Here is a 12,108-nt window from a genome sequence, read left to right on the forward strand (position 1 = left end):
CTCCGAGGACGCATCCAAATCTCGCCATGCCGCGGAGGGACGAGGGGAGGAGGAGGAGCCTTGCGCTTCGGTTGCCGAGCATGGCGGAGCTGCGGTGCCCTAGATCGCTGCAGGAGCACATCTTGATGGGAGATTAGGGTTAGGGTTTCAATTTCCTTTTACCCTTTTTATTTTATTTTATTTTTGTGGGGAAATTCACATGTTAACGAACTCGCGGAGGGGAGAGAGAGAGAGAGAGAGAGACGATAATCGGGAGTTAAATTTGTGGGAGGAGTGAGGAGCAGTGGCGGAGGTGTCTGTGGACAGGAGGGAACTGAAACGAACTGGAGAATCTTCGGAGGGTTGAATCTGGTAAATTACATTTAACCCCCTTAAGCGGAAACATACTTACCTATAACTCCAATTTTCTCTTCTCCTGTTTTTATTTCTTTTCTTTTCCCAGTAAATTAATTCGGCAAAATTACAACATTGATATATTCAGTCGGAGCATGCCATTTTTCTTTTACCAGCAACATTATCATATTAATATCAGCTTTTGTAGCAGTAGAAATAAATCAGATTGATATCTTTTATATATAGATGGATAAAAAAGCAAATTGATATTAATTTCAGTATTAATATTATAACACTAAAAAATATTATATCGTAAACACGATCCTGCTAAAAATGCTAATTTGATAATTTAGCTTTCATGTGTTTAATGGAACCTTCCAGCGCTAGCTATTGCAGATATAGCGTTAATAGAACTAAATAGAATTATTATGAGAAAGTGATAAAGGTGTTTGTCTCTGGAATAATTCTTAATCAGCTATGTTTAAGAACAAAGATCTACTGCCATAAATGCTAACCGAGTCTGTGAAAGTTTTTACTAAACTAATTTATTCAGTTGATGATTTCCCCCAATATTTCGACTAGTCGAATTCACTGAATTTTTGTTTATGAAATTCTGCATTAAGCCATTAGCTGTCTGTTGACGAAGATGTTAATCCAGTAACTGCACAGGTAAGCATAACTTGGATTGGTGGCATATGAATAATACGAAGGTCGCTTAAAATCACCGTCAGATAATGTACTGGTTTTCATGCACTTGGGAAGGGCTTAGATCCTGGCTATGCATCTTTTTCCCATTAAGGGGGTGTTTGGTTCGCTAAAAGGAGGCCCGAAAACTACTTCCTTCTCCCAACAAAGTACCCACATAAGACTTTTTCTTTCCCTTCGTTTCATTGTATGAGTTTGGTTCACGAAGAGAATTAGGGTTTACAGTAGCGAAAAACATCTCCACCTCAGCCAAATCACTCATCACAATTTCCTCTAAAATTGAGTGGAAAAGCCCCTAAAAATCTCCTCTTGTGTCCTTTTGTCGGATCTACAACAATTTCTAGGGAAATCACTCAGTTGACTAGGGTTATCGCCAAGTCCCACCATTTCTCTCTTCGCACCTTGGACAATAATTGGTTGCTTTCGGTTTTCCCTCTTTAACCTGCCTTGGATCTCTATTGATTTCTTCGATTTTTGTTGGATCTCGAAAAAAGGCAACGCCTTTCTTAGGGAATTTCTTCCGATTGTTGCTTGATTTGGTCAAAGTCGGCAATTTCATGTATGATTAATTTTTTTAATGTAGTTATTTTGTCGTCTTATGATCTTAGGCCTCTTGCATGTTTTTTACTCAGTAAGAGGGCAATTTAGAAAGAATTTGGATTCATTTGGATGTTTGGGGTTTGTTATGAAGCGAATTAAAGCAGTTTGAGCATTTCCCTTGTTCTAAATTTAGGGGTTTCTTTCACTGATTTACTTGGGTTTGGGTTAAGTTACTAGATGAGTTTGCTATTAAATTTATCATTGTTATAAAAAATATAAAGAACAATGAGTATATTAGAGGAGATGCATGATTGATGAACACTGATCGAGGAAACTGGGATGTGAAATCAAAGCAAGGGGACAAATTGTTTGTTTTCATACACACTTTTCCATATAAACTTCAATATCAACCAAACACAAGAAAAATGAGAAATGACTAATCAACAATTTTTTTTTTAGATATCAAACAAACACAAGAAAAGTGTGTACATCGGTTTCACACCATGTTTTATGTGTGAACCAAACTCAAACAATCTATTTCTTAAAAAAGTAGTAAAACCCAAAATTTGGGTTTCTTTACATGAAATGGTGTTTCCCGATAAATGGGAAACGAACGAACTAAACAGCCCCTAAATAATAGTTGATGTCAATCCTCCAAATTGGAGAACAATCGTATTCCACAAAAGATACAAAATTGAATGCAGGAAATGATCAATTGCTTCAGAAATATAGCACGAATTTTATCTCATACCATCGTTAATTTTGACGAAACCGCATCAGAACTTGCAGAGCATGATCATTCATAAGAACATCATAAAAGTAGAAGTAAATTCAGCCGAGCTCTATCATCTGCAAATTGAGGGATCAACTTACGTTCAAGTAGCAACTATGTTACACATTAGATCTTAGGTTACACGAATCAAAAATCCATTAGATCTTAGGTTACACGAATCAAAAATCCCTAACAAACCATAGGTCGAAACAAAATTCACAAGAATTCTAGTAAAACATTTAAATCGTGGTGATTCCATTGGGACTCCATCAAGTAATTCATCATTTTATACCATTGAGATTTCTGCTGGTACTCCATCATGTAATTCATCTTTCTATACCGTTGAGATTTCCACGCAAGATCTGTGTATATTCCACTCTGAACTTTTACATGTTCGTCCTGCTGTAGGAATCAAAGAAAAAAAGAACCATATATCAGATGACATATAAACTGACAATATAAAAATAACAATCATTTGCAAAAATATGCTTTACGGCTGAGAAATAAAAAGACAAAATGAAAGCAGATTTATGATAATTGACCTTTTCGGAAATTTACAGGTAATGTTTCACTCAATGTTGTTTGGTTTAGTTTCTTAGATAAATTTTATCCACTTTACAAGGTTGCCATCAAGCTGTGTAGCCAAGACGAGCAAAGCCATTAGATCAAACTAATGTTATTTGTTTGTTTGGAAAGGAGGAGGGAAGGAACATTTCAAATAAGGTCAATAACATGTCTACTACATGTGAGAGACCTGCTAGTGAGCATGTGAAAGTTTATTAGCTTATCTGACTTGATAATAAATAAATAACTAAAACATAAGGAATGACCCTGCATGAAAATATTGTGCTGAATGTGATGCATACTACAGGTTGAACATCTTATGCATACTCAATGTGGTTGATGTTTGGAGTATCTTGCATCCAGTCAACTCAGTATGAACAAGAAAACAGTCAAAGGATGGTTAAATTCTGGAGAATGGGTACACCCGTTGAACTAGTCTCATCTTGAACAGAGGGATCTGATACACCGTGAACATAAATTTGGACCCAAAGCACTTTCTAGGTCAAATTGTGTTCAAACCCATAAATCATTCTGTTGTATTTAAATCTACAATTTTAGCATTTAACTGAATACTTAGCAACTGGTAGGAGATGTGACCCTACAAGACATGTAGGCATCAAGATTCATTATCACGATTAGCATGAATGACCAGCAAAAGAGTTTTTCTATTACAGTCAGTCCTCATAAGAAATAATTGTTCTCTCTTTTAGGACATCAACTAGCATGAATTGGTGCAAGGAGCTTCATCAGTACACGATCGTCACTGAGCATGACTGAGGAAAAACTTGGTTTTTAGAACCACATTATTAAATGACCTTGGAGAAACTGATGTGCTGCTTGAGATCTTTAAAAGCAGTGCATACTCGCTGTAGAACTTGAGGAGCCAAGCCTTGGACATTGTTTTGTTAAGAATAGAGCTTTTGAGAGAAAATGATATGTTTTATTCATTGTATTGAACTGCTTAAATACAAGAGTAAAAGAAGAGGTTCTAAAATTCTAATCGATGTGGAACTGAAATAAAGAAAAGCATATATCCTAATATTACTATATCTAACACCCCTCGTCAAACTCACGGTTGGTAAGAACCGCGAGTTTGGATGAGTAAAATTTTGCATAGATGGTTGTTGTCATTGCTTGGTGAGAGGTGGTTGAATTGGAGCACATCGGTGGCTGGAATTACAGAAGACAATATCATGTTATTGCAGTGATGATTGACAGTCATGCACAGTGGTTACAAGAGGGCGGACTTGCAGTCGCGGGAGAAGGCGTGGTGACTAAATCTTGCAAGCGGCGAAGTATGGTGTTGCAGCGGTGATCGACGATTACGCACGGTGGTCGAGAGGGCGACCTATGGTTGCGAGAGGAGGCCCGATGATCAGATCTTGCAAGCATCGGTGAGTGGAAAACGCTTGGCTGGAGAGAGCTTGGCCCGAGGTTGTCCAAGGAGCGAGAAATCTCGCTAAGGCAATTCGTCGAACACCTTGTGTGCATGCCATGAATAGTTTGTGCAATTACACCAATCGCAGCGGTGGTCGTGTTGGCAAGCAGAGGTTTTGCGATGGAGGAACTGCTAGGGTTTTGCAAGGTGAGAGTTTGCAGCGGTAGGGTTTGGACAATAGTTGAAGCCACAAGGATGATGACGACCAACAGGTCCGACTTGGTCAGAGCTGATCGACGATGACGAGGGTTATCCTTCGCAACAGTGGTGGCCAAAAAGAGGTTTAGGATGAACAATAACTCTAACACCGGTTGAAATAGTACCCGGATGAACAGGGTCGTTAATAACTCGGATAGCGGTGAACAATACCCGAATGAACTAGAGTTTTGCAGTGAGCAGAGGACGGTGAGAGGTTGTGAACGATGAGGCTGTGTGTAAAGGTTGAATCCGGCATTAAGACCGCCGAAGAGAAGCGCGGAGTTTTCAGCAAAACCCCCTCGGCGGTTCAATCTAGAGGAAGAAGAAAGAGATATCTGGAATCAAGAGGATGACTCTGATCTCATGTTAAGAATAGAGCTTTTGGGAGAAAATGATTTGCTTTATTCATTGTATTGAACTGTTTAAATACAAGAGTAAGAGAAGAGGTTCTACAATCCTAATCAATGTAGGACTAAAATAAAGAAAAGTAGATATCCTAATATTACTATATCTAAGCAAGTTTGCACCTCATACATAATTGAATAAGCGAGCAGCATGAAGCTCAGGTCATTGCACACCTATTACTTACCTGCTCAATGTAAGGAATTTAAAAAGTTAGGATTTAGAAATTGGTTGAGACCCCTTTCAGCTTAAAAGGTAATAATCCAAACCCTCACTATGAACCAACACCTCCACCAACAACTGCAATATAGTTGTGGGGTGAAATCATGGCTTTGTACCGTAAAGAAGCTTGACTAGAAAAGATAAATTTTGGTAGCAACCAAATACTTTTTGAAGTTAAATGAAAATATAATTTTGATCCCTCCTTGTACCATTAATACACGACAGTTTATGATGTACCTATCTGACTATATTCTCCTGAGATTACAAGGCTCCAAGTCGAGACTTCAGCCAAACTGGGAAGTTGAACGTGGCTATAATTTGCAAATTGGACTGCCAAACAGAGCATTAAAATGGTACTTCCAATATTCTTTCCCTGCTCAGATGTTGCACACGAGCTAAAAGTGCTTCATATAGCATAGAGTAGTGAGATGTTGGCTATGTTGTGGGAGAAAAACCAATTTTGCCTTCAAACAATAGTCCTACATGGACTAAGTTAGTGTATGGGGGTTGTTTAAATTGGCTTTCTTCCCTTTGGGCTTTGAGTGTCCCCAATGAGAGGGTATTTTGGGCTTTCATTTGTTTGGGTTTTGGCTAACACGCGCGCGCGCCTGCCTCGCCTTTTTCGGTTTTGTTTTTTCTTCAAATTTTATTTTACACGTTTTCTTTTGACTTGGCAAATAGAAACGGCTAGATCATGCACACGTTTTGGAAAACATGCGCTGAGTTGCAGGAAGTTAAAACTGATGCTCATTATTTGGCAAACGTGGCGAATTTGGTTGAGCTTCAAAACCCTATAAATACTTCATGTAACCCAGTTCAGAAAAACACAGAAACGAAAAGCCTCCTCCCCTCTCTACTCTGTCTTCTTCTTAAAACTAGAAAAACTCTTCTTTCTCTCTCTACAAAAATCTTTGTTTTGCTTATTTTTGGGCAATCATCTTCATCTGAGCAGAAGCTCTATACTATCATCCGAGTACAGAGGCCGGCCGTTTCCAGAGGTTTTTACCGCTAGGAGAGAGAGGATCATTTGCTTTAGGACGATAGACGGGTCATCAATCTTCTAGGGCAGTGCATTGATTTGCGCGACTGCTACCCGATCAGGCTAGTTTTTGTTAAATTTATTTTTTTCGGATTTATATGCATGCTAATAATTTAAAATTTTTGACAGCATGAGATGTATGAGAAAAGGAATTCTGAACAAGGTAGCTGAAACCGCTTGTTAGACACATTTTCTAGTATTGTTACAATGCAAGTTCTTTGAGGGTTTAACTTGTTATTGAATTGTATTTCATGTTCGGCTTGTGATCTCGCGTCATAAACATCATAATGCTATCAAACTACTAAATTTTCATCAAATTTATCAAACTACAGTTGTAAAGTTCCTTAAACGTGCAATGCCTGAACAAACACTAGCAGTAATAAAACCCTATTTTTCAGCTTCGAGACCTCAAAATAGAGAAAAACGTGATAACAACACAATAGCACACACGCGTCTAATATCCGATCATCAATTATTTCCAGAAACAATCAAGTATAGCCTTAATTAAACCATAAGTAAAAACTACCCAAAAGTTCTCAGAATCCGAGATTCAACTTCGCTAGAGTTACAATCAACCTTCTGGGTTTCAATTTGCCATATGACTTGCACAGTTCAGAAGTTTCTTGCACGTGGAATGCCCGTGCTAAGAAGCAGCAGTGCTAAAACCCCAATTTCCAGCTCGAAAACCTCCGAATGGAAAAACCCAAAAATTTTAAAAAAACGGAGAATTTTACCTTATTAATCATCACCATAAGCAAGAAACCGATACTTCTCCTCGTACGGCCCGTCAAAGAACAAATCGGCCTCGAACCATTTCGGGTACCGAACCAAATCGCCGGCGACAAACCTCATGTAATTTTCCCCGGTCTTGGCCCCCTCGGGCACGACCCTGACCTCGCCGCTGACCACGTAGACCAGCTGGTCCACGTGCCAGTCCCACGGCAACTGGCACTTGCCGGTTCTCCAAGTCGACCACCGGCCGACGCCGAGATCTTTGAGGCGGTCTTTGGAGACTCCGCGCTCGACGCGGACGTTGTAGATTTCTTCGAGGGGGCGGTGGAACTGGGAGCGGATTCTGAGAAGGTTGGTTTTTGGGGGGTTTTGGGTTTGGATTGGGGGTAGGATGGGGATTTTGGAGGTGGGTGGTCGGAGAGAGACGGAGAAGGCGAGGGAGGGGGCGGCGGAGGCGGACGCCATTATTGTGCTTTTGGGAAGGGAATGGTTGCTCCGGCTGGGGACTGTGCTATACATCGTTATCTGCTCGCTTTCTTGTTGAAATATTAAATGACAATTGTACCCTCCTCAGCCGAAAAAGTTTTGTCATGACAAATTTCGAAAACCAACCTATTTCCAACCTTATTCATCAAAAACTACATGTTTGAAACTTATTTGCCAAAAACGACCCAGTTTCAACTAGTTGTTTTTGGTAAAAAAAAATTATCAAACTTTACGGGACCTCAAGTCATGTGAAGCTTTTTACATAACAAAACTTCACAGGATTTGAAGTCCCGTAAAGTTTGGTATTTTTTTTCGTCAAAAACGACCCAATTTCAGCCAGCTGGCTGAAACTGAGTTGCTTTTGACAAATAAGTTTTAAACAAATTGTTTTTTACAATTATTTTTAGAAATTTGTTGCTTTTCAAATTTTGTCCAAGTTTGTCACCGAGGATTCATTATTTGTGGAAAGACCTCTCAGATAAATCTTTCATATTTGTACATTCCAAATATCGGTATTTGCCAAATTACCCCCAAGATTAGCATGTTGTCTCTTTTCTGCCACCTCCATCTTAACAGTGTTGGTTTCTGAACAAGGCCATGTGAAAATTTCTAATAAGTTTGCAACAATTACCATTTAAAAATCAAAATAGTTAAGCTAGAGGCGTAGGAAAAAAATCAATGGGACAGAATTGGGGGCAACTCTGCCAATATCTAGATTTGAAGTGTAAATTTGAAAATATGAAAGGGTACATATGCAAAAAAACCTTGTAGAAAATTGCAGTGAAGTTGATTCACTGTACTGGGTAAAAATGGAAATTGAATCACTGTACCGTCGTGCATTAAAGATGGAAACTGAAAGGGTGTTCTTTTTGTGCGTGTTGTGGCGATTTATGGGTTTAGGTTTAACGAAAGGCGTTTGCTTTCGGATTTAAGTTAAAACAGAAATCTCCGATGTGGTTGCAAAATAAAGGAACTTATTTGAAATAACCATAAATTGTGAGAGACTAAATAGCAATTTAAATTATTTGAGAGACTAATTCCAAAAATAAAAAAAATTCAAGTAACCAATATCTAGAAAAGCCCATATAAAAACTAAGAACTTTGCCTGCCTTTCACCAATATTATAAGCAAATTGCACTAAAATGTCTTATGTTTCAGAACAAAGGACAAATTTTCAAAACCGACCACTTTGGGATTTTAATTGCAAAAAACGACCCATTTCAATCTTATTTATAAAAACCGACCCAGTTGGTTGAAACTGGGTCGGTTTTTAAAAAAAAAATTCTCAAACTTCACGGGAGTTCAACTCCCGTGAAGTTTTGTTATGAGAAAAACTTCACAGGAGTTCAACTCCCGTGAAGTTTCCCAAAAAAAATTACAAAAACCGACCTGTTTTCAGCCACTGGCTGAAAACAGGTCGGTTTTTGTAAATATTTTCAAAACCGGTCGTTTTTTGCAATTAAAAACCCAAAAGGGTCGGTTTTGAAAATTTGTCCTTCAGAACAAAACTTGTGTCAACTTAAGTGGATAGCAAAAAGTTGTCCACCAAACTTTTAAACACTCATATTGTCTAGGGATCCTTGCATGATATGAAAATATTTTTTATATTAATAAATGAGTGGTTAGAAAGTTTGGTTAACATCAACTTAAGTCGATAGGAGTTTTACTCTTATGTTTCATTCACTTTAGCACTTACATGCCCTTAGTTATTTTTTGAAGCATTTATATACTTTGAGTTGTTTGAAGTTAGCAATTTAGTACCCTCTTTTATATAAACGAAAAAAAATTCACACAAATGTTCCCATATAATATTCATATATTAATTTTAGAGCATTTTAGTCATTAATATTTGTTAAATTTACTATAGCCCTAACCAAATTCTAATTTAAACATATTCTCGTTCATTTTGAAATATTAAAGAACTTCCGGATAAAAAATTTCACGTTTATATAATAAAGGATGCTAAATTGCTAGCTTTAAAATATATAAATACTCAAAAAACCAACTGATAGTATAGGGCTAAAGTAGTGAAACATAAGGTATTTTAGTGCGATTTAGCATAATTATAATGTAGAGAAAATGTACAAACATCAACGAGGGGATAAAGATATGTTCACCTATATCCAAGTTTACCTCACATATTGGCTTTGAGGAACCAAAAATCAGCTGAAATAATTTCATTTAGGCAAATTCACAAACCTGATCTACAAGAAGCCATAGGCCTAAACTACAACTCAACTCTCAAAAGTTTCATGCATCCACCAAATAGAAAGCAACATCCAATAATAACACGATGGCTGCTACACACCAAGAATAGTAAATCACATAGCCAGAAGTCACCACAATTTGTAATGATGTAGGCACGGTATATACTTTTGAAACACTCTTTATCTCATGTCAACCATTGCATTTACATAACTAAATAGCTCCCCACAGGCAAGCAAAGGTTTCAAGACGGCAAGTGGAAATTACAAGGGGAGAGGTTAATTCTAATATATCCCAAAACAGTGACATCATATCGCAATCGTTATCAAAGCAAAGCAAAGCAGCTGATGAATTTCAGCTTCTTGTCGAAGGATTTTCACTCAAATTGGACACCTGAGAGTCTGAGACACGAACTTTGCGTCAGAATGTGGAAGCAAAAAATTATAAGACACAAAGTCAAAAAGTGTGTCAGGCATTTGAGTAAAACCTTTTGCAATCAGAATTAGGAAGTGCCAGCTGAGGTCGATCGTCCTGAAGCTTGTAATTCCTTCAATGTACTTGCTAGCCAGTCTAAGCCCTCATAGAGGCCGTCACCTTTTAGGGCACAAGTCCCTTGGATGTGCCATATACGGTTCTTTAAATCATATAAACCCAGGCCCTCGCACACCTCCATCGGTGTCATTGCACCTTTCTGAAGAAAGGAAAAAAGGAAAATAAAAAAAACAGAGATATGGTTTTGTTAAATTCAGGAAGAAAACTATACGAGACAAAAGATGTTCAGAGTTACATTGTGCAAATCAATATAAAAGTTAAAAAAAGAAAAACATATGCCTAAGAAGCATTTGGATGGATCTGGAAGGTTGTCATGTGATCTGGCAATTTTTAAGAAAAGGAAGCTGGGACAAGTCAGTATCATAACATATTTCTATAATGTGAAAAACGCAATCGCCAAAGTAACATGCTAAATTTTTTAACCTACCACACATTTTGTTGACTTTCCAAGAAAAAGACTTGGCTCTTCAACTTTCTGCAAGATAATGCATCTCATTTTTTCATACTAACTCTAATTTTGTACAAGCTAATATTTTAATGACCTTCCACTAAAATATAATCTTTATATAAAATTAAAAGTAAAAAAATCTCAAACATGTAATGTTGCTAAACCAGTGTATGAGAAATACTGGGTGTGTCGAAGAAGTGATAAGTCAAATTAAAAATACATTATATAATTCAGGTAATGGTTAAGAAGTGTCCGAAAGTGTCCAAAAAATATAGACCCCACATGCATGATGTTTCCGACCCAACTCACCAAGTATAGAGGCATCTAATACTGACCAAAAATTAAGAAAACCATCACTATTGAGCAAAAACAAAAAACGTCTCACGCATTCAGTGAACCACTAAAATTAGATCATCTCAAATACGGTTGAAAATGTTGAAAGGGAGCAAATGTATATAAGAGTAGTCAGTATGAAGTTGTAAAATCACTGAAGAATTTCACTTCAGTGCATACAATAAAAGTAATCTATGCATTTCCTTTTGTACTACATAAAGATAGCGGTGCTTGTAAAATTTAATAATATCCAACTGACATGAAACCATGGAATTCACGATAGTATATAGGCAACCAGGCAAACACATGGCTATAATTTAGTAAGGCAACATCCTCTACTGTTATCAAATCATCAGTTGACAATACCATGTCCTGTTTGTTCGCGAAGACCAATATGATACTGTTAAGCATGAAAGGATCCCTGATAATCGCCTGAGAGAAAGATATAAATAATTAATCACAACATCAAAGAATCAACTTCTTCAAAAGACTAACAGTAATTAGCCAACTCAAAAATAGCAATAAAGAAAAGGAAGTAAACCTGAAACTCTGCTTTTGCTCTCCCAATTCTTTCTCTGTCCAAGGAATCAACAACATAGATCTGCAAGAAAGAATGCATAAACAGGTTTAAGTACGACAGATGAAAGGTAAGTCAGGATTGACAACATTATCTTCTTTATGTTATATGCAAAAGCTTAGAAGAGATGACAATTCATTAAACGGCAGTAGCAGTAGAATCTGGGGATAGCAAGCACTGGTACTGACTTCAGTTATCCAAAATAGAATACCTTAACTAATAATGAATAGTGTACAGCACCCATAACAAGGTTTAGGCACATAACACTTAAAATAAGCAAGCCTTCCCAGATTAGGTTAATAACAAATATTTGCCCACATGCTTTCAGGTAGAGATTATTTACCAGGCCATCAGTATTGTTAAAGTAATGCCTCCAGAGAGGCCTCAGTTTCTCTTGCCCACCGACATCCCACACCGTAAATACCACATTTTTATACTGGACTTTCTCTACGTTGAAACCTACATAACAAGAACGCAATAAGTCAATCCTGCGCTCCTGTCTAATTCAGCAAAAAACAAGTCTCAGAAGTCATAAGGGAAATTCTTGCAAAAAATACCGAGT

At 37.5% G+C, this 12,108-nt stretch overlaps 2 protein-coding genes across 3 annotated transcripts in view; both read right to left on the reverse strand.

Moving 5' to 3' along the window:
• Window positions 1-2,389: 2,389 nt before the first annotated feature.
• LOC109827180 lies at window positions 2,390-7,491 on the reverse strand. 2 transcript variants are annotated; one of them, XM_020394147.1, is made up of 2 exons: window positions 6,948-7,491; window positions 2,390-2,749 (listed from the first exon to the last, which is right to left on the reverse strand). In XM_020394147.1, exon 1 carries the CDS (start codon window positions 7,462-7,464, stop codon window positions 6,952-6,954), a length of 513 nt encoding a protein of 170 aa, XP_020249736.1. In that variant the 5' UTR covers window positions 7,465-7,491; the 3' UTR covers window positions 2,390-2,749; window positions 6,948-6,951. The 2 variants fall into 2 exon arrangements, with proteins under 2 accessions (XP_020249736.1, XP_020249735.1); XM_020394146.1 differs by having other exon boundaries at window positions 2,390-2,752; window positions 6,948-7,488.
• Window positions 7,492-9,799: 2,308 nt separating this feature from the next.
• The window catches only part of LOC109827178 (ADP-ribosylation factor 1-like 2), an 18,777-nt gene continuing 16,468 nt past the window's right edge, over window positions 9,800-12,108 (reverse strand). Inside the window, exons 7-11 of the mRNA XM_020394145.1 lie at window positions 11,890-12,051; window positions 11,511-11,570; window positions 11,336-11,401; window positions 10,124-10,327; window positions 9,800-10,037 (exon numbers count right to left, since the gene is read on the reverse strand). Of these exons, the coding sequence (XP_020249734.1) occupies window positions 10,139-10,327; window positions 11,336-11,401; window positions 11,511-11,570; window positions 11,890-12,051 (477 nt within the window). The 3' untranslated portion in view covers window positions 9,800-10,037; window positions 10,124-10,138. The remainder of the gene's footprint in view (window positions 10,038-10,123; window positions 10,328-11,335; window positions 11,402-11,510; window positions 11,571-11,889; window positions 12,052-12,108) is intronic.

Source organism: Asparagus officinalis, unplaced genomic scaffold (genome assembly GCF_001876935.1).
Source record: "Asparagus officinalis unplaced genomic scaffold, Aspof.V1 AsparagusV1_Un77, whole genome shotgun sequence".
NCBI classification, from domain to species: Eukaryota; Viridiplantae; Streptophyta; class Magnoliopsida; order Asparagales; family Asparagaceae; genus Asparagus; species Asparagus officinalis.